Source organism: Trichosurus vulpecula, chromosome 7 (assembly GCF_011100635.1).
Source record: "Trichosurus vulpecula isolate mTriVul1 chromosome 7, mTriVul1.pri, whole genome shotgun sequence".
NCBI lineage: Eukaryota > Metazoa > Chordata > Mammalia > Diprotodontia > Phalangeridae > Trichosurus > Trichosurus vulpecula.
The window spans coordinates 61601137-61624108 of record NC_050579.1 but is presented as its reverse complement, the minus strand read 5'-3'; the positions used below and the strand labels follow the sequence as shown (position 1 = coordinate 61624108).

The window sequence follows — 22972 nt, the reverse complement described above, 5'->3', positions numbered from 1 at the left end:
GTAAAAACTTCTCCTTTAGACCTCATACAACACTTTGCTTTTTCACCTCTCTAATGCATGTATCTTTGTAATTGTGTTTTTGTGAGCTCCATGAAGAGCTCATGTTTTATCTAAGCAGTGTACCTCACCTGTATCCGGCATATAGAAGATGCTTAATCACTGCTGGTTGAATCAATGGCCCAGGGCAGATTTCATTGCAACCTATTGTTAGAGACCACCGGGTACGGGGACAGAGATTCTCCTCTTCCAATCTCAGTCATTGTTTCTTGAATCTCACCCTCCTGAGTGCTTTGTGAAATCTCCATATTGAAGGACAGTGCCACTTCTTCACTGTGGAGCATAAGTCTGTAGCAGCTTCCATCCCTTTAATCCTTAAACCTAAAGGGATCAGCTGGTCTAGCATCCTCATTTTAATAATAATAATAATTGCTAACATTTATATATGTGCCGGGCACTTAAATGCTTTACAGTTTTGTCATTCAATCCTCACAACAACCTTGACAGGTAGGATTGCTATTATTATCCCCATGTTACAGATGAGAAGACCGAGGCAAACAGTTTAAATGACTTACTGGCCCAGAGTCACACGGTTGGTAAGTGTCTGATGACACATTTGAGCTCAGGTCTTCCTGATTCCAGGTTCAGCACTCTTAACCACTGTGCCACCTGACTGTCCAGGTGCCATTTTACAGATGGGGAGGCTAAGACTTGTGTAAGGTCAGATAGGTAGTAAGTAGCAAAGCCAGAATTCAAATCCAGGTTCCCTGTCTCTACATCAACTGCTCATCCTCTGCATCATAGCTTTCAGTTGATCCTTGTATAGAACCTGGCATCTACCGCTCTTGCTGTTTTGGTTGGCCTCCTCTGGATCTGTCTAACTGTCTTTGGGCCTTTCTAAATTGTGTCCAGAGGCTATTCTGCAGAGAGTGGTGGATAATGAGAAACAAAGACTGGGCTTGGCCTTCATGGAGCTCACAACCTACAAAAATTCATATACAGATAACTTCGGTACAGAGTGATACGGAATAAATACATAATACTAATAACTGGCACTTACATCAAGCTTTTGAAGTTCGCAAAACGCTTTCCATAAATTATCTCATCTAAGCCTCATAATAAACCCACAAAATAGGTACTAAAAGGATTATTCATCTCATTTTACTAATGAGGCTCAGATAGGTTAAGTGTCTTGCCCATGATCACACAGCTATTAGGAGTCAGAAATAGGATTTGAATTTGGGCATTCTAGGTTCTAGATTCCTGGACTCCAGGTTTTTTGTTGTTGTTTTTTGTTTTTTGGGTTTTTTTTTTGCTTCTGGGGGGTAGGGGTCAGGGAGGGATGGGATAAAGGCTCATCACCAGCTTATGGATCAGGGAAGGATGACATTTGAGTTCAGTCTGGAATAACAGGGCGGGGCAACTGCACAGAATGTCAACAGGTAGAGATGGGTAGGGGGGAAGTGGTGTTCCAGGGATAGGGACTAGGCTTGCAACTTGAGAGGCGTAGGGAGCACCTGGGTAAGGAAACTCCTACCAGTGGACCTTGACACCTTCTCTGCAATTCAGAGTCTTAGAGAGACATCTAGAACATTTAGGGATGAAGTGACTTGCCCAGGGTATGTGACAAAGGTAGAACCTGAACCCAGTTCTTCCTGGCTTTCCAAGGCTCTCTATCCCATTAAGTCTGTCTGTCTGTCTGTCTGTCTCTCTCCCTCCCTCCCTCTCTCTCTCTCTGTCTCTGTCTCTGTCTCCCCCCCCCCATCTGTCTGTCTCTCTCTCTCTCCCCCTCTCTCTCTGTATGGGAGATGGTTAGGAGTCAGTACCTGGAGGGGGCTTCCTCTTTCTATTTCTAGACTGTAGACCTATTTCTAATATGTAGTTAGTGTGTAACTGTATTCCAGAATACATGCACACTAGTGTGTGTCTGTAAATTAGGTGTGTTATGGGAGTGTGTGCAGTTAGGCATCTATGTATTTATGGTCATAAGTAGGTGTGCTTATGTAATATACTTAAATATTTCAATGCACAGTGTACATCTGTCTCTGTATCTGTGGGTCTGTGTGAAGAGCAGTTAGTGAAACCTTTTACAAAGATTTCTTGGGGGTGGAGAGGTGGGGGAGATTTGGCAAGGGCCCGAATCCTAAAATCCTTTTGTGCCAAGGATTGTCCCAGTCCATGGCACCATTAAGTATCTGGCCCCTCCCATTCTGAGACACCCAGTATACAGGGGTGTGTGTGTGTGTGTGTGTGTGTGTGTGTGTGTGTGTGTGTGTGTGTGTGAAGGGTGGGGTCATTTCCCCACCCAGCTAAGGAGGGTTTGCTCTGGATTCCCTGGGGTGGGGCTGGAGCAGCCTGGGCCTAGCTGGGCTCCCTGAGGACACGAGGAGCTGGGCGGGAGGAATACTTTGTATTGGGGCAGTTGCCATGGGGATGGAGGTCCTGCTTCCAGGCAGCTGTAGGGGCTAGGGAGGGGGTAGGGGGTTAGGGAACTGGGGAGAAACTCCTGCCCCCAAAGCTGGAGCCCACCATTGTTCCATCCAACCCTCCTGCCTCCCTAGACTGGGTTGGGGATGGAGGGCATGAAGATGATACTGAGGAGAGGCTGAGATCTCTGTTAATTTCCTGCATTCAGCTATCTCTTTTCTGGGGCTTCTTAAGATACAGAGGAAGGAAGGGACAAAGGTCCCTGCCCCCCCCCCCCCCCATGGGCCCAGTCTTCTGGGAGAGACACAAGACACACACACAAAATGAGACCGATTACAGAGACAGACAGAAAAAGAAATCTGTCCCACAGATAGCTGGCTATGCAGGTTCCGCTTCCCTTTACATAACTAGTGAATTCCTGAAAAGTTGGGCAAACGCATGAGTTTTTATAAATTGAATCAGATCACATTTTAAGTGCACCAGGAAAGCAGGCTTCTTAAAGGAATCATATGGTAAGACTCCACCCATTTAGCTTTGTCATAAATCCAGTGTTTCCTCAGTGGGGTTTGCTAAAGTGAGAAAGGTCTTTGGAATAATAGAGGTAGCATGCAGCAAATAACTGGAAAACCAGCCTGAGTCTGGAATTCCTAGGCCCAGGTACCACTCCTGGTACATGGCTCTGTTACTCTGCGCAAGGCATTTAACCTCTCTGAGACTCCAGGCATCTCTGCCCCCTTATGGGGCAGAGGGGGTTTTCTCAAGGGGAATTCCTCCACAGGGTAATCAAATTCACAGAGCCAAATAAATAACAACAAACATTTACTTAGAGAGGGTGTTCCAAAAGTATTAGTAGAGAGAAAACTTTCAGTGTCGGGGATCAGAGAGGGCTTCAGGGAGAAGGTGGTGGTACCTGAGCCAAGACTTTTGGGACAGTGCCTGTATGGTGCCTGTAAGTTTTTTCTTATCATGAACTTTAACCATAGTCCACAAACACAGACATTTGAGCATCCTCTGTCAGCCTCAGTTTCCTCATCTGTAAAATTTAAATGATGAAGGTCCAGTGCTTAGCCCAGGGCCTGGCACACAGTATGTGCTTAATAAATGCTTGCTGACTGACACCCCACCCCCAAAAAAGAGCTAATATCCTTAACATGCTTTGCAAACCTTTAACTGCCAGGTAAATGCTACAAGAATAAAGCTGCACACCAAGCTGGTGGGTCACAACAACCCTGCAAGGTAAAGAGTGTTTGATCTATACAAAAGCTAAATTAGAGGGAGCAGAGGGGCCAAAGAAATTGAAATTTACTTTAGAAAAAGTCTCATGATTCTTTTTAAGAAGGCTCTTTTCCTAGCCTGCTGGTCAACCAGTCTGGCAAGGAGCATTTATTAAGGGCTTACTATGCCATGTACTGAGGCTGGGATTCAAAGAAAGACAAAAACAGGGACCCCTGGCCTGCAGGAGCTCATATTCAACTTGGTGGGGGGATAGGAACTCCCATTCTGATGGGGGGAAGTTCATATTTTGATGGGGGGAGGGGAGCTCCCATTTTGATGGGGGAGGGGAACTCTCATTCTAATAAGGGGTAGGGGGCTCATTCTGATGGAACAGGGGAGCTCCCATTCTAATGGGGGGAGCTTTCATTCTAATGGGGAAGGAAAGCTCTCATTCTAATGGGGGAGGGCAGCTCATTGTAATGGGGGGAAGTTCTCATTTTAGTGGGGTGGACTTGAAAACAGCTGTGTCACTATAGGATGTATGCAATATAAAGTGGGAGATAATCTCGGAGGGAAGGCACTAGAATTTAGGATGGGAGGGGAAAGGCATCTTGCAGAAGGTGGGATTTCAAAGTGAGTCCTGCAGGAAGCTGGGGGCGGGGGGAGGAATAAGAAGACAGCGTGCCAAATATGGAGGGCAGCCAGTGAAAACACCCTTCAAATAGGATTTGATTTATAAGAACCGAAATGTTAGCTCAACTTTTCAGGAATGCACTCGTTATGAAAAATGAGACGCCACGTGCACGGCCCCGATTTCCTTCTCTGTCGGTGTGTGTAGCCTCTTAGTTGCGCGCGTGCGTACTGCCTCTCCCGGGGAGAGCCCTGGCCTGGGGGTGGGGTGGGATCGGGACCCTGACTCGCTCTAGGTCACCCGGCGGGGGAGCGCGAGCTCCCAAGCCTCGTTCTCCATCATCTCGCTGCCTCCCAGTGCGCCCCCAAGTCTCGCGATCTATCCGCTTCCCGCTCTCGCTCCTGCGCAGTAGCCGCAGTAGCCGAGTGCTCCGCTGCGCTTCGCGTGCTCTCCACTCATGACTCCCTCTGTCTTCCCCCGCAGACGGCGAGCACAGCGTGAGCGCCCAGTGCGTGCTGCGGGTCACCATCATCACAGACGAGATGCTCACGCACAGCATCACGCTGCGGCTGCTGGACATGTCGCCCGAGCGCTTCTTGTCGCCGCTGCTGGGACTCTTTATCCGCGGCGTGGCCGCCACGCTGGCCACGCCGCCGGACCACGTCGTGGTGTTCAACGTGCAGCGGGACACGGACGCGCCGGGCGCGCACATCCTCAACGTGAGCTTGTCGGTGGGGCGGCCGCCCGGGCCTGGTGGCGGGCCGCCCTTCGTGCCCTCCGAGGACCTGCAGGAGCGGCTCTACCTCAACCGCAGCCTGCTGGCGGCCATCTCGGCGCAGCGCGTGCTGCCATTCGACGACAACATCTGCCTGCGGGAGCCCTGCGAGAACTACATGCGCTGCGTGTCCGTGCTGCGCTTCGATTCCTCGGCGCCCTTCATCGCCTCCGCCTCGGTGCTCTTCCGACCCATCCACCCGGTCGGGGGCCTGCGCTGCCGCTGCCCGCCGGGCTTCACCGGCGACTACTGCGAGACCGAGGTGGATCTCTGCTACTCCCGGCCCTGCGGCCCCCACGGGCGCTGCCGCAGCCGCGAGGGCGGCTACACGTGCCTCTGCCGAGAAGGCTTCACCGGTGAGCACGGGGGTGGGGGGAGGGAGGGATGATGCAGGGGGTGGGGCCGAGAGGGAGGGTGGGATGCACAGCCACGGGGGAGGGGGTTCGGAGGGAGGGGGGATGCGCAGCCTCGAGGGAAGGGTCTGGGAGGGAGGAGAGATGATGGGGGGGGGGGAGGGGAGGGGAGGGGCTGGGAGAGAGAATGATGGGGGAGGGGGATGCCCATCTATGGGGGAAAGTGGTTTAGCGCGAAGGTAGATGCCCGGCGATGGGGGCGGGGCTGGGAATGAATGCTCGTGGATGGGGAAGTGTCGGGAGTGGTGATGAGTAGTGGAAGGCGTGCCCATTAATGGGGAAGTATGGGTGGTAGAGATGGTGAGTGGTGGAGGGGGGAGGTTGATCATGGACACTCTGAGAAAGTTGGTGTCCTGGTGAAAGTAAAGAAGGTGGTGTTGGGAGTAAAGGGAATGTCCATGGATGAGGAGAGAGTGTGAGTGGGGGACAGGAGGCGAATACTGGGAATGAAAGAGGAGTTTAGTGGTGGGGAGGCTGGCTCAGTGAAGCAGGTGGGGCTCTCCCCAGAAGATTTAGGCTCCGGGGCAAGGAATAAGGTGCATCCATCCCTGTGCATTTGTCGCATCATCAGGGCAAGGAAGGTGGGGTGAGGGTTCTCATGCTTCACGGTCGGTCGAGATGAAGCCATTTGCCCGTGGTTACACAATTAGTTAAGAGACAGAGTTCAGATCACCGTTTATTAAATGGTTGCTGTTTGCAGGGCACTATGATTAAAGACATAGGGAAGCAGTCCCTGTCTCCGGGAACTTACGTTCAGTGGAAGTGGGGGTGGAGTGGGAAGGACTGTGACACATACCAAGACAGATATGGTATAAGGTAGGGAGATGTTGGCGCAAAGGAGATTCTGACAAGGATCTAGGGATTTTTGAGGAGAGAGAGATCATTTTTGGTTAGATCATGGAGGGCTTCGCAGGGGGAGTGGCCTGAGTTAAGAAAGCCTCGAAGGAAGAGAAAGATATTGTAAGTCAGAGGTGAGAGGAAGAAGTGCTTTTCAGGCATGGAGTATGGAGATGGCATGTCAAATTCAGGAAATAACCAGCTTTCCACTTTGGCTAGAAGAAAAAGTGTCCTCATCATCGAGGACCTTAGGTGCCAGGCTAAGGAATTTGAATTTTATCCTAGAAGCAGTAGGGAGGCTTTTGAGCAGGGAAATGACCTACCCATCAGGCACATGCCATAGGCTTTATGAAGATTATTTTGACATCCTTGTGAAAGATGGTTTGAAGAGGGAAAAGACTGGAAGCAGGAAGACCAATCAGATGGCTGTTACAAAAGAGTCCAAGTGAATCAGAGGTTGTGAGCTAGGGTGGTGGCTTTGTGGGAGTATAAAGAAGGGAACAGATGTGAGAGATGATGAGGAGGTAGACAGGCTTGGCAGATGATTGGATGTGAGAGTGAAGAAGAGAGAAGAATCTGAGATTAAATGCCTGGGAGGTTGCCTGTGTGCTCCATAGATAGAGGGAAGTTTGGAAGGAAAATGAATGTTGAAAAAAAATAAGAAAATGGATGTTGCTGTAGACACCAGCCTGAAGGGAGGAAAGGGGGTTAAGAATAGGGATTGTGGATTGGGAGAAGAGCAAAGGTTGGAGAGGCTGGAGGTCAGGGTGAGGTTGATGAGCAGGTTTGGGTGGAGTAAAATGGAGGAAGAGGTGAAGGCACCTGAGATAGTGATCAGGAAGGGGAATTTGAGTTTAAGATCACAGAGGTGGAACAACTACAGCAGATGGGGAAGTCTAAGGTGTGATTGCTTACGTAGGGGACCGAGGTAGAGTGGAGATGTAGGTCGTGAGAATTGAGGAGGTGGATGAGCCAGGAGTCCAGGGTGTTTGAAGGAAACATAGAAGAAAGGAACACAGAGAGAGAAGTGGAGAGAGAGAGAGGAAGGCTTGGGGTTAGGTACTGAACTCATTGAGAAAGGAAGGAAAGTGTCCTGGAGATTGGCAGGTGCTGGCAACAAGGATGTGGATGGGGGATTGAGAAAGGAAGGAGTGGAATTAGAAGTTGCTTCATGATGGAGACTGAAGGAGGATCTGGAAGTGGGAGGGGGTGGAGAAGAAGCATCTCACTTTGTTTTGACTTTTGTGAGCAAACAGCCAGCACTGGAGAAAGTTGTAAAGGATTGTGTGTTTTCAAAAGAAACCCAGGTTTCTGTGAGCTCAGAAAATGGGTAGATGGGAAGCATGTGAAAGGTAGAAAATAGAGAGCCTAAGTTGAAGGGAGGAAGGAAGGAAAGAAAGAAAAAGAACATTTATTCAGTGCTTACTGTGTGCTAGGCACTGTGATAAACATTGAGGATCCAGATAAAAAAGGCAACACCACTCTGTCCTCAAGGGGCTTACATTTTTATAGACGGTGGAACAAGGGAAGGAGAGGACTAAGCAGGCTAGAGGTGGGTTGGGGAGAGGTAACAGGACTGAATCCTGGTGCTTATTGGGTAGCAAGTGGAGGGAGGACCTGTGGAAGGGAGAGTAACCCCCTGGTTCTAATTCAGATTCTAGCAATACAGTCACTTTGCTGGGGTGGTTTCCCAGGACCCTCTTTGGCAAACCCTGGAGGAGGGCAGGAGGGTCAGCATGTGGTAACCAGGACAGTGGTGTGACATCCTGTAATTCCAGGCAGCATGTGGCACCTGCTTCACCCTTCCATGCCTTTTTACCACATTGTTTCTGAAGGTCTGGGGCCTTTGGTGGAGGATAAGGGAAGAATCTGGGCACCACTGCAAGGGGGTTTCCTTCCTTCAGCTGCTCCAGCTGTTTTGGTTTTGTTTTGTTTGTAAGGGTAATTTCCAACTCCAGATGAAGCACCTTCTGTTGCATGGAGTTGGAGGTAGGAGGGTTGATTCTAATGGGGTGGAATTTGAACCTAGTCCTCCTGATTCTGATTTGAATGCTCCTACCACATCATCACATGAAGTGGACTTCCTTGAGATAATGCTTCAGCATTTTAATACAGCAGGAACCAGGCTAAAATGAGAACCCCACGGATGGCTTAGAAGAGTGTGAAACATAGCAGGGCTGTCCTTTTGCCTGGTGACTGAGATGGACTCTTGGGTTGCTCATATGTGTATGAGCCTCAGGATAAGGGTTTTTGTTCTGTTTTGTATTAGCTGACATATTACCCTAGGATACTGAAAGCCCTAGAACACATGACTTTTGAGTCATTATCAGTGATCTTTGAAAGAATGTGGGGAATAGGAGAGAGAAGGACTGCAGGAATGGAGGACAGATGGACTAATTGCAATAAAAGGAAAACAGTGGGAGCTGCACATGATAGGTGAATCTCTTTGGCGAATTCCTGGTAGACTTCTGGAAAGCATTATTAAAGTGTTGGCTAGTTACTGTATAGAAGAAGCAGGAGTGATTGCAAAGAGCCCGCAGGGCTTTATCTAAAGCAGGTCACCTCACATCCTTCTTTTTTCCTGTTTTTTGGAGGGGGGAAAGGGAATCTAAATAGATTAAGAGAATCCTGTACATACTTTTCACACAAAGTATGCGATAAAACATCTCATATTATTCTTATGGAAAGGATGGAGAGATGTGTTAGATCATAATACAGTTGAATGGATTTGGAATTGATTGAATGGCTAGACTGAGAGTAGTCAGCTTGGTAGAGATCTCCATTAAGAGCTCTAGGGATCCGTGCTTGGCCCTGCGCTGCTTAATATTTTCATCAGTGACTCGGATAAAGTCATTAGATTTGCAGATGGCACAGAGCTGGGAGGGATAGCCAACACAAGGCATGACAGTGTATAGATGCAAAAAGATCTTGACAGTCTAGAGCAGTGGTTCTCAAGGTGTGACCTGGTGACTGTTGGGCATCTCTGAGTCCTTTTGGGGGGTCCCTGAACTATTTTCACAGGTCAGAACCATTTACATAATACATTTCTAATATGATAAATATAGCTAACCCTCATCCCCCCACCACAGAGGCATCTAGGTGGCTGAGTGCACAGAGCACTGAACCTGGAGTCAGGAAGACCTGAGTTCACATCTGGCCTCAGACATTTACTAGCTGTGTGACTCTGGGCAAGTCACAACCTCTATTTGCCTTAATCCACTGAAGAAGGAAATGGCAAACCATTCCAACATCTTTGCCAAGAAAACCCAGTGTACAGCATTTGGTCCACAAGGTCATGAAGAGTCGTACATAACTGAACAACAACATAACCCCTGCTAAACAAAAGCTCTTTGGAGTGCTCTGTAACTTGAGAGTAAAATTTAGTCTTGAGACCAAAAAGTTTGGGGATTTCACTAGAGCATTGGTTTGAATTCTTCACTAAAGCATTGCTTCACTAGAGCATTGGGCTGAATATAATTAGATGAAATTTAATAGGGATAAATGTAAAGTCTTACTCTTGGGTTTAGAAATCCAACTACAGAAATACAAAGTAGAGAAGGCATGGGCATTACAGTAGTCTTGAAAACTATGTGTCAGCAATATGATTTGGCTGCCAAAAACAGCTAAAGTGGTCATGGGCTATGTCAAGAAGGGCACAACTTCCAGGGTGCCTCTGAGCTCTGTTCTGGATTGGGTCCCATCTCCAGGCTTGTGTTCCTATCTCAGCCTTCATTGTAAGAAGTATATCGAAAAGCTGGCATTTCTAGAGATGGGTGGACCCTAGAATTATATTCCATGTGGGTAAGTTGAAAGATCTGAAGATATTTAGCTTAGGAAGAAGACTCAGAGAGGACATGGCATCTGTCCTCAGGTAGTATGAAGGGATGTCATTTGGAAGAGGGATTACACGTATTTGCTTGGTTCTCTCGGATAGAACCAGGAGTAATGAGGGGAAGTTTCAAAAAAAAAAAAAAACCAAACGTAGGTTTGATGTTCAGAAAACCTTCCTAACAATTGAAGCTGCTCCCGTGTAGAATGAGCTGCTTTGGGAGGCAAGGGAGTCATGCGAACCTTTATTAAGTGTCCTCTGCTTGTTAGGCACCGTGCCAGATGCAGGGAATACAAAGGCAGAAATGAGGAACTTATACTCTCCTGGTGGATTTCTTCAGAAAGACCACAGATGCCCATTTTCTGGGTGTCTTGGAGAGGGGTTTATCATTCCAGTTTGAGTTGGACTCCTTTCCAGACCTAAGATTCTGGGAGTCTGTGACTGGAGTGGCCATCTGCTTGTTGGGCTGTTATAGTAGTTGTCACCTTCCTGAATTCCTGCCCAGGACCAATAGATGCCAAACCTCAGAGTCAGAAATTATTCTGATTTATTTCTGGTCTCTGATTCATTCATTCATTCAAAATCACTTTTATTGAGTGCCTGCTGTTTGTAAGGTTTGCCACACTGGGCTCTATGAGATAAAAATACTGAAACACAATGAATGCCTGTCCTTAAGGTATGCACAGCCCACTAAGGAAAATAAGATATCTATACACAAGTATGATAATTGCAAGTATGAGTTATTATAGCAGAGGTACTAGTAAGGTGTTGATAGTGGTAACAGATGCTAGCAGAACTAATCTTTCCAGTTTCATTGAGAATCAGAGAAAGCTTTACAGAATCTCAGAGTTGAAACAAATTTCAAAGGTCATCCCCTCCACAGTAGTGCTGGCTGTGTGATCGTCCAGCTCTGTTTAAACATGGCAACATAGATCTTATGTGGGAGGGACCTTAGAGGTCATTGAGTCCAACCTTCTCTGGGTCCTCAAGAAGGAACATGGGCTTGCCCAAGGTTACACAGCTACTGAGTGAGGCTGGATCCAAAAGTCTTCCTGCCTTCAAGTCCAGTCCTCTGTCCACCACACCATCGCCCTTCATCTGCAGCACTGTGGAATTCAGTGCTTCATGAGGTAGTTCACTCTATTATTGGACAACTCTAATTATTAGGAAATTCTTCTATGTACTTAAGTCAGTGATTCAGTTCAGCACATGCCTTCTGTGAGCAAAGCACTGCTCTGTGTCAAGGATTCAGAGATTTAGATGGGGCTTAATAAATGCTTGTGGATTTTCAAGTGGTGGAGTCACTGGGGGGCTGTAAGATGTTCAAGGCCGGTGTGGCCGGGCCAGAGGGGAGAGCCGGGCAGAATGCTCAGAGGAGATTGGAAGAAGGAAGAGGGGACTTTGGGGTGAGGGGGATGAAGGCAAGATCAGGAGAGACTCCCTGGAGAAGGTGGCACCTGATGAACTTGGAAGAAAAAGATTTCAGCAGTTAAAGCAAAGAGGGAGTGCCTTCTGGGCATGGGGGGACATGGTCAAGGACAGTTTGGTTAGAATTCGTCGGAGGGTACTAGGAGAACACGAGGCCTGAAAAACTGACTGGAGCCAGACCAAGGAAGGACTTAAATGTCACTGAGGAGTTTTAATTTTATCTGGAGCATCAGGGAGCCAGTGAGGATTTTTAGGGAAGGATCTGTGTGAATAATGTGAATGATAATAGCTAACCATTACATAATGTTTTACATAACATTACTTTTATGTTTGGGGGTTTTTTTGAGGGGGGAGGGCTGGGCAATTGGGGTTAAGTGACTTGCCCAAGGTCACACAGCTAGTAAGTGTGTCAAGTGTCTGAGGCCGAATTTGAACTCAGGTCCTCCTGACCCCCGGGGCTGGTGCTCTACTCACTGCGCCACCTAGCTGCCCCCATAACATTACTTTTATACTTTATATTTTATTGTTATTCCCACTTTTTAAGTGGGAAAATTGAGGCTGAGAGAGATTAAGTGACTTTCCCAAGGTGGTGCAGCTGACTCCCAAGTCTAGTGCCTTCCTTATTCACTACTCACCTAGCTGCCTAGAAACTAATGCTTCTTGATCCTAGTCCTGCTCTCAGGAGCTATGTAGGACAATTCCTACAAGCCTAATTCTTCTCTTCTATAGAACAAGCCTGCAAATATTTAAAGGCTTCATAGAAGAGCTAGTATTTTTGTTGGGTCCTGAGGGCTAGAGAGAGAGAGAGATATTGGGAATGGGGAATTGTACCCTCTAAGTACCAGGTCTTTATCCCTTGAACTCTCCCCTACCCCAACACTGCGCTTTTCACTTTCCCCCTCCCCCAAATAATCTCCCTAGGCTCATATTTACTGCTCATCTTCCTTCCCTAGAGTTGTAGAGATCTCATTGAATCTAATTCTTAACCAAAGCATCCCATCCTCTGCCCCAAGAAGTCATCCTACATGCTTTTGAAGACCTTCATTGATGAGGAGCTCACTGTCTATAAAGGCAGCCCATCCCACTTTTAGATTTCTCTAATTGCTAGGAAGCTTTTCCTTGATTGAGTTGAAATCTGCTTCCTAGTTCTGGTCCTCGTTCTCCCCTGAAGGGCCCAAACAAAATAGCCCAATTCCTCTTCCATACATCAACCTTTAAATATTAGAAGATATCTATCACTTCCATCCTAACTCTTTTCTTTAGGAGCATAAATTCCCAGATCCTTAAAATGAATGAAAAGGCGTTTATTTGTTAAATACTATCTTCATAGGCCCCGGGTTTGAGGGTTCTTGCCATCCTTGCCACCTTTCCTCAGGTATACTCTGACTTACTTGCCCACTGCAATAATCTAGCGCTCAGAATAGGACCATGGGTATAGTCTGACTAAGGCAGAATACAATGGGACTAGCCTAGATATTCTGTCTCTTTTTAATGAAATCTAAGACTGCTTTAGCTTTTATGACTTTCACATCCTCTTGCTGAGAGACATCTTAACGTAATACCTAGAGTGCTAGCTTTGGAGTAATGAAGATGTGGGTTCAAGTGTTGCCTCTAACACATCCTGATGGTATGACCTTGGGCAAGTCATTTAACCTCTTAGTCTTAGTGCCCCAGGCTTCTCTCCTAAGGCTATAAGCTGCAAGACATTTGGAGATTTACATTGATAGAAGAGATTTCTTTACCAGGAGTTCACACACAAGTGATATCACAAGTCTTCACCAAAAAAATCCTCTTTCTGACATCGACTGAATTTGTAGCCTAGTCTGGAGTCTTTTTGTCATGCATTGTAACCCTGCCACATTTTCACTCTCTACTGATGCAATTGATTGTTTAGCCTAAGTTTAAGACTTCACATTTATCCCTATTAATTTCATATCATTGGCTTTAGCCAACTGTTGCTCATTGAGATATTTTTAGGTCCTGATTCTGTAATCTAACACATTATCAATTCCTTTTGACTTTGTGTCATCAGCATATTTGACAAGCTTAATATAAATGTGAACTATAACATCAGCTGGACTTGGGACAAGGACTGAGGTCTGTGCTGCTCCACCAGAAACCTTACTGTGGGTTGACATCAGTCCATTAGTAATCAACAGGCATTTTCTGGGTTGGGTAACTCGGGCAGTTTTTTTTTTTCTTTTTTCTTTTTTTTAAATTTATTTAATATATTTAGTTTTCAGCATTGATTTTCACAAGAGTTTGAATTACAAATTTTCTCCCCATTTCTACCCTCCCCCCCACTCCAAGATGGCATATATTCTGGTTGCCCTGTTCCCCAGTCAGCCCTCCCTTCTGTCACCCCACTCCCCTCCCATCCCCTTTTCCCTTCCTTTCTTGTAGGGCAAGATAAATTTCTACGCCCCATTGCCTGTGTATCTTATTTTCTAGTTGCATGCAAAAACATTTTTTTTTTGTTTTTGAACATCTGTTTTTAAAACTTTGAGTTCCAAATTGTCTCCCCTCTTCCCTTCCCACCTACCCTCCCTAAGAAGTCAAGCAATTCAACATAGGCCACATGCGTATCATTATGTATGACCCTTCCACAATACTCATGTTGTGAAAGACTAACTATATTTTGCTCCTTCCTAACCTATTCCTCTTTATTGAATTTTCTCCCTTGACCCTGTCCCCTTTCCAAAGTGTTTGTTTTTGATTACTTCCACCCCCATCTGCCCTCCCTTCTATCATCCCCCCTTTTTTTGATCTTCTTCCTCCTTTTTTCCTGTGGGGTAAGATACCCAATTGAGTAGGTATGGTATTCCCTCTTCAGGTCAAATCTGATGAGCGCAAGATTCACTCATTGCCCCTCACCTGCCTTCTCTTCTCTTTCTACAGAACTGCTTTTTCTTGCCACTTTTGTGCGAGATAATTTACCCCATTCTATCTCTCTCTATCTCCGTCTCTCAATATATTCCTCTCTCATCCCTTAATTTGATTTTATTTCTTTTAGATATCTTCCCTTCATCTTCAACTCACCCTGTGCCCGCTCTCTCTCTCTATATATATATATATACACATACATATATACATACATACATATTCACATATACATATATATACATAAACATATATATATATATATGCGTATTCCCTTCAGCTACCCTAATACTGAAGTCTCATGAATCATACACATCATCTTTCCATGTAGGAATGTAAACAAAACAGTTCAATTTTAGTAAGTCCCTTGTGATTTCTTTTTCTTGTTCTTTTTCTTGATTACCTTTTCATGCTTCTCTTGATTCTTGTGTTTGAAAGTCAAATTTTCTATTCAGCTCTGGTCTTTTCACTGAGAAAGCTTGAAAGTCCTCTATTTTATTGAAAATGCGTATTTTGCCTTGGAGCATGATACTCAGTTTTGCTGGGTAGATGATTCTAGGTTTTAATCCTAGCTCCATTGACCTCTGGAATGTCGTATTCCAAGCCCTTCAATCTCTTAATGTAGAAGCTGCTAGATCTTGGGTTATTCTGATTGTGTTTCCACAGTACTGAAATTGTTTCTTTCTGGCTGCTTGCAGTATTTTCTCCTTGATCTGGGAGCTCTGGAATTTGGCGACAATATTCCCAGGAGATTTCTTTTGGGGATCTATTTGAGGAGGCGATCGATGGATTCTTTCAATTTCTGTTTTGCCCTGTGGCTCTAGAATAATAGGGCAGTTCTCCTTGATAATTTCTTGAAAGATGATATCTAGGCTCTTTTTTTGATCATGGCTTTCAGGTAGTCCAATAATTTTTAAATTATCTCTCCTGGATCTATTTTCCAGGTCAGTGGTTTTTCCAATGAGATATTTCACATTGTCTTCCATTTTTTCATTCCTTTGGTTCTGTTTTATAATATCCTGATTCCTCATAATGTCACTAGCTTCCACTTGCTGCAATCTAATTTTTAAGGTAGTATTTTCTTCAGTGGTCCTTTGGACCTCCTTTTCCATTTGGCTAATTCTGCCTTTCAAGGCATTCTTCTCCTCATTGGCTTTTTGGAGCTCTTTTGCCATTTTGAGTTAGTCTATTTTTTAAGGTGTTGTTTTCTTCAGTATATTTTTCAGTATTTTTGGGGTCTCCTAACTCGGGCAGTTTTTAATCCATCTTGTTATCTTGTCCTCTAATCCTGTTGCTTCATCTTGTCTACAGTAGCATTGTGAGAGATTTTTGTTAGGTACTTTTGCTGAAATCCAGATCATGCTAAGTGTATGTCGATTTTACTGTCACAAAATTTCTCATATGCACCCCCTTGTCTCCTCTGACACTGCCACCAGCCTGGTCAGGCGGAGGAGCTGCTGCTGGGTCTCCCTGCCATAAGTCTCCCCACTCCGGTCCAAAATAAAGATCTGACCCTGTCACCTCAAGATCAAATATAAAATCTGTGTTTTACATTCAGTCCTTCATAGCCTGCCCTCCCTCATCTTTCCAGTCTTTGTACAGCTTATACCCCAACACATACTCTTCAGTCAGCAACTTCAGTCTCCGTTCAGTCTCCGGGCTGTTCCTCAAATGAGACTTTCCATCTCTCAACTCTGGGCATTTTTATTAGTGACCTCTGCCGTGTCTGGATACTCTCCCTCCTCATCTCCGCTTCTTGGCTTCTCTGGCTTCCTTCAGCTCCAGCTGAGACCCCGCCTTCTACAGGCAGCCGTTCCCAATTCCCCTTAATTCTAGTGACTTCCCTTTGTTGATTATTTCCAATTTATCCTGTAACTTGTTCATGCGTAGTTGTTAGCGTATTGTTTCCCCTCAGACTGTCAGTTCCTGGAGAGCAGGGACCCTCTTTTGCCTTCCTTTGTCTCCCCGGCGCTTAGTACGGTACCTGGCACATAGTAGGCTTGTTGATTGACCGACAGACTGTGGCACTCCAGTAATCTCTAAATCCTGTCAAATAAGAAAATTGTATTTGTCGTATCTGGTTTTTAATGAACCCAGTGGCTCATAGTGATCATCTCTTCTCTTTTTAAATCCCCACAAGCATTCCTTTTAATAAGCCACTCTGAAATTCTTCCCCACAACTGCCCACATTCTACCTTCTTACCTCTCCCATTTTGTTAGCCTCTTCTGCCAACCTTCCTCTTTACACTCAGATCAGTTCAATTGGTCCTGCATTTGTTAGACTCCTGTTGTGTGCCAGGCACTGTGGGGACATGGAGACAAAAAAAAAAAAAAAAGAAACAGCCCTGGTCTTTAAGAAGTTTACATTCTAATTGAGGGAAACGATTTGTACACAAATGAACAAATGTGAAATCTGCAGAAAATGAACCCAGAAGGGGAAGATGGGATGGCATGGAATGTCCCAGGAACAAACCTCGGTTTGTCTTAGATGTAGAGTATGTGACAGGCAGATGTGACTAGAAGGAGAGAAGGGGCCAGATTGTGAAGGACCTTAAGTCTCAAGTAGAGGACTTGGTATTTTATCCCAAGGGCATTGACTTGGAATATCACTTTGGCTTTTGGGTAAAGAATGGCTTGCAGTGAGGAAAGGCTGGTTTCAGGGAATCCAGTTAGGAGGAAACCATCCTCTTCTCTATTTCCTTTCCTCCACAACTAGCTCTTCCTCCCCAGAGTTCCTGGGCTTCTCTGTCCCTTTGTTCCTGCTGCTCCCCCTCCCCACAAACGTCAGGTTTGGGTCATGTCTGGCAGGAATGATCCCCCCAGAATAGGGGATGGGGAAGAGGCGTAGGGGTAGGTAGCTCTGACAGTGGGGGGGTGGGTGGGGAATGGAGAGCCTGTGTATAAATACTGACCCTGGAGCCAACATATACTTAGAACCCTTCTGTCTCCCTAGCCAGTATTTTCAGTCCCATATTGCCTGCCAGGTTCCTTTTCTGCTGCAGGTAAAGAAGAAAAGAGGGAGGGGGAAAAGGGGTACATGAGAAGAGGGGAGGGGTGGTCTTTGTCCAGGAGAAGAGGAGGAGGAAGAGGAAGGGGCTCGGGTGGGAGGGCAAGTTTCTATGGTAACAAGCCGGTCAGCAAGTACAGGATCTGAGAACTCATCTCTAGAATCTGAGCCTATTGGATTGGTTGGTTTGGGGGTGGGGGAGAGACAGGGAGGAGGATAGAGTGGGGTGAGTAAGGGAATCAGGGATATGAGACAGGGACTAGGTCTATGATTCTACTAGACTTTAATTATGTTAATAGCTCTTTTAAAGCCAGGATAACTATAGTCCCCCATCAGCAGTCCACCTCTAGCCTCTCAGGCCTCCAGCCCCATAGCATCTTGTGACCCCACAGGAGCTTCTATCTTGACTCCAGATCCCAAAAGAACCAGTGTAAATTCCCTGATTCTCCCTGTCTGGGGAACAGACTCAGATTATAGTTGGGTCCCATGCCCCTCCCCCACCTTCTGGCTATTCCTAGTTAATCTGAGTGGGAAGCTGTGTGAGTCTTGCCCCCAGAGAGAGAACCTGATCTTATTGTCCAACAATGACTGAAACTGAGGCACCTGGGAGGAGGAGGAGGAGACGCTGAGCTAGTATCCCCTGCTTCTGCCCAAAGAGCCTTCATTGGTGGTCTTGCTGCCCAAGGCCACAGGGCCCAGGGCAATGGGCCTAGGCTTCTGAAGCCAAGCACAGATGTAACCTGTGTTGATGGGGTTTAAATGCCAAAATGAAATAAATTTGATATGTAAATATCTGGTAACATGGGAAGCATTGAGAAGGGAAGGGGATAGAGTTCTACGTATGTGTGGGGAGGGAGAATTGGAACAGTTTTGGGGTAATAGGGGATGATGCAGAGTATGGGAGCAGTGTAGATAGAGAGTCAAGGAGGGGATGGTGTAGCATCCAGTGTGACCCTGAAGGAAGAGGAGTTATGGAGAGGATGCACCATAGAATTATAGCGTCTGGAGCCAGAAGGGGTCTTAGAGGTCATCTAGTACAGTTCCCTCCTTTTACATAGGAAATCAAGTGAGTCAGATAGCCTGTGTTACAGAGAAGGGTGATGGCCTCTAGCATACAGTGGTACTGATAATAACTCATATGTATATAGTGCTTTCAGATTTACCTCTCTACAAATCAAGTACTATTTCCACTGTGTACGTGTACATTGGCCTGTGTGTGCGCATGTAGGGTCGAAAGGATTATGGAGATGATGGAGAAATGTGTATGGGGGTGATAGAGGGTTCCGAAGGTGATGGAGTAGTCTGTGTTTGGCAAGGGATGGGAGGCGGGCCTGGGTCTAGTGAGAGTTTTCCAGGATGGAGGAGATGATGTGTTTGTTGGTGGCAAGATTGAAACTAGTGGTTGGGGTGGGGGGGAGAGGAGGGGAATGACTTGGGGAGCAATCTGTAGAGAAGATGGGATTAAGGGTGCCTGTAGAGAAGTGGCTACCTCTTTGTTAAAGATGAATAAAAAGAGGAGAGAATGGCTGTGATGTCCAGGGAAGGGGGATGTGAGGCCTGAGATAAAGAGAGAAGGTTTGGAACCACCTCCATGGGCAGTGGGAATTGAGGAGGGAAGGATTGCCCTGCAGTGGTGAGGACTCTGGTGAGGTTAGAAAACAGGACCTTGTAATGGAGCCGGTCTGCTGGCTTGAGTGATTTCCCCTGGCTTCGTAAGTCCACTGAAATCACAAGGATTTCTTTTTTTCAGGCAAACCCCTGACTAGCTAAACCTCATATTTTTATTTGTGAAGTTGATTTTTTGGACCTAGTTGATTCCTATTAAATCTCATCCTCTTAGATTTAGGCAAAATAGTGGGGTGTAGTTTGGTGAGGTCAGATTGAAATAAAAACAGATCACATTATCTATGTTGTGTTGTATTTTTATTTCTTTGTCAAACATTTCCTAAGTACATTTAATCTGGTTTGGACGTTGACTGGTGAGTTTTGCTGGCTGTTTGTGGCAGGTTTGACCCCCCTGGTATAGTAGGTAAAGAGCTGTCCTTGAAGCCAGGAAGTCTTGCCTTGCTTCCTTTCCCAGTGCTCTAGGCCTGTGGTGTCAAATGCAAATAGAAAAGAGGGCCACTAAGCCAGGGCATATTGACTTAGAAAGCCACATATTAACGTTTTCTGTTTTTATCTATTTTGTTAAATATGTCCCAGTTATATGTTAGTCTGATTAGGCCTCGCTCCAGTGTTCTGGGCACCTCTCTCAGACTGAAAGTTGCAAGGGAAGATACCAACCTGCATTGGCAGAGAGCATTTCCTCACTAGAGAGTTCACTGTACCTATGAAATTCAGAGTTTAGTCTTCATCCTTGTTAGATCTGACCCACCATTTTAGCCTATTAGTATCTTTTTTTCCTCCCGACTCTGCCGTCTACCATCCTAGCCATTCTAACTACCCTTTGGGTTATCTGCAGACTTTGTCACAATGCCATCTATGCTTTTTTCTGAGACTTCAGAAAGCATATTCAGCGGTACAGGATTGAGTGCAGAACCCTGGGGCTCTCCACTAGAGGGTACCTCCCACTCACCTTGGACATTGGTTACTACTCTTGTGTTTGGCCCTTCAGGCACTTTCACATCCATCTACCTGCATTGCTTGCTGTCTGGAGCCTTCCTGCCAGGCACAAAGGCTCAGACCAGAGAAGTTGTCCCAGATGCTGCCTGGGGTGCCTGAGAGGGCATCTCCTCCCTCCACTGCTTCATCAGGAATCCTTAGCTTCCTTTGAGGCCCATCTCAGCTGCCACTTCCTCTGCAAAACCTTTCCGTATTTTCTGGGTTAGCATTCCCTCCTTCCTCAGACAGGCACTATGATAAGCCCTAGGGATAGAAAGCACGTAAAAAACAGTCCCTGCCCGTGAGGAACTGACAGTTTGAATGGGAGAGACCCATTGCAAACATGCAAAGAACTGTGCGTATACAAGATCCACACAGCATAAATGGATGGTAATCTCAGAGGGCAGGCACTAGAATTGGGGAGACTGTGAAGGACCTTTGTTGAGTGTGGGATTTGAGGTGAGCCTTGAGGAAAGCCAGGCAGCAGAGGTAAGGAGGGACAGCGTGTATGAGGGTCATGTGTCAGGAGCTTCAAGTAGGCCAGTGTTGCTGGAGCTCAAATTGTATGGAGGGCAGTAAAGTATAACCTGGAAGGTAGAAGGGTCCAGAATGTGAAGGGATTTAAATAAAGTACCAAGCAGCATTTTGTATTTGGTCCTGGAGACAATAGGGAGCCACTGGAGTTTAGTCAGTCAGATGGTGACTTGGTTACACCGATGCTTTAGGGAGATCACTGGGGTAGCTGAGTAGAGGATGGACTGCAGTGGGGAGAGATGTAAGGAGGGTGACCAATGAGAAGCCGATTACAATAGTCCAGGGAAGAGGTGATGGAAGCCCACACTGGGCTGTACAGACTTCTCTGTGGACATTCTGCTAGCTTGAGTTCTAAGTTCTTCGAGGCAGAGTCTATTTCATTTCAGTCTTCACAATGACCATCATATACTAAGAGCTTAACAAATGTTCGATTGGATTGAACTGGACACCTGTTAGGAAGTTATTGCAGTAATAAAAGCCTAAATTGGGATTGTGGAGACAGGATGGAGATGACGGCTTCAGGAGACATTTCAGAAGTAGAATGGTCAAGGTTTGATAACTGGTTGGACTTGAGAGGTGAGGGAGGGGGTGCTGTAGGTGTGAAGGTCGGGGAGACAGAGGATTGGGGGTTGGTCTGGACAGTGTGTGCTGGAGTTTAGGGAATTAAGAAGATGAGAAAGCAGTGGAGTGGGGGCTATAAAGTTGAGAGTGAGGGATAGGGGAGTATGGAAGAGAGGGGGCAGTGTATATATCTACAAGGTTGAGAATTGTATGAGGGACAGGGTGTGCGTGTGTGAGGATCTAGGTGTGAGACACTGTGTAAGGGAACAAATAGTATTGGAGAGTGAGTGGCATTTGGGAAGGACTGAGGCCCCAGGTTTTACGGAGTTTTTCCTTGTATCCTTCTGTGTATCTGAGATCTAGGATGGTGGTATCCTTGGGTCAGTGACCGTGCTGCCATGGGTGCTGAGCTTGCCATTCATCCCTGCCTTTCCCATTGTCCCAGGTGAGCACTGTGAGGTGAGCGCCCGCTCGGGCCGATGTGCTCCCGGAGTCTGCAAGAATGGGGGCACCTGTGTTAACTTGTTGGTTGGTGGTTTCAAATGCGACTGCCCATCGGGTGACTATGAGAAACCTTACTGCCAAGTGACCACACGCAGCTTCCCGGCTCGATCCTTCCTCACCCTCCGAGGCCTTCGGCAACGCTTCCATTTCACCCTGGCCCTCACGTGAGTGATGATGGGGAGGGGGCCCAGAGTGGGGAGGGGCAGTCCCAGACAAAAGGTATTGGAGGAAGTGCGAGAAGAGTCTAAACTAGAAACTTGGAGACCCTAGGCAGTGTTTGAAAATTGTATGACTTCCCTTTATCCTTATCCACAAGTTTAAAACTCATGCCCCACCCCACCATGTTTCTGAGAGGCAGTGTGACATGATGGATAGAGTACTGGACTTTCATATCCCACCTCTGACATTAACTAGCTGTGTGACCTTGGGCAAATCACTTACTTAACCTCTCTTGGACTCAGTTTCCTCATCTGTAAAATAGAGATAATCATAGCATCTCTTTCTCAGGACTCTTGTGAAGACCTGAGATGATTGAGCTATGTAAAGCACCGCGGAAGCTGTTATTATTAATGTTATCACTGCCCATCAGAGGCTGTGGCCCTGTTCTGTAACACATGGAACTTGGCTTAGCACAAAATGAATATATGCCATAAAGAAAGGACTTTGGGCACATGAAAAGCATGTATGTTTACAAGAATGGATGAATGGGGACGTATAATCTCATTGATCTGAGAAATTTCGTCCACACTCCATTCACAGCTCCTTGTCTACAGTTATCATCTCAGAGAGTTGCCCAGAGCGCTGAGCCATTGGTACTCACCTCAAGGTCACACAGCCAAGATGGGTCAGAGGCAGGGTTTTAACTCAGATTTCCCTGGCTTCGCAGTCAACTCTCCACTGCCTGTCTTGTGCATTTGTAATGTACCTATAGTTACACATAAAAACATAGATCGACAGAAAGCAGTTTTAAAAGTATTCCTTGTTTTGGCCCATGAATATTGAACTGTTTGCTTTTCTCGGTCTTGGTTCTGACCTGGAGCAGTAGGACAGTAATTCTCTCTGACCTTTCCACAGTGATTGATAACTTTCTCCACTAGTTTTCTATGAGTTTTCACATAATAAGAGCCTCACAACAACCCTCTCAGGTAGGCAGGAGGTTGGTGGGATCCCCGTTTTACTCGTGACTAACCTGAGACCTCAGGATGTACCATGGTAATCAAACAACTCACTGGCAAAACTAAGCTTAGAACGCAAGTCTCCTATGTTTTCACATAGTGCAAGTTCATGATGAATCGGCTTCTGATAGCTGTTTTCCCTGGGGAGTCCCTGGAAG

General features: G+C 46.3%; 1 protein-coding gene across 1 annotated transcript in view; it reads left to right on the top strand.

Annotated features, from left to right (window-relative positions):
- Positions 1-22972, top strand: part of CELSR2 (cadherin EGF LAG seven-pass G-type receptor 2) — a 53591-nt gene that overhangs the window by 8690 nt on the left and 21929 nt on the right. The window contains exons 2-3 of the mRNA XM_036767983.1: positions 4754-5401; positions 21581-21803. Of these exons, the coding sequence (XP_036623878.1) occupies positions 4754-5401; positions 21581-21803 (871 nt within the window). The remainder of the gene's footprint in view (positions 1-4753; positions 5402-21580; positions 21804-22972) is intronic.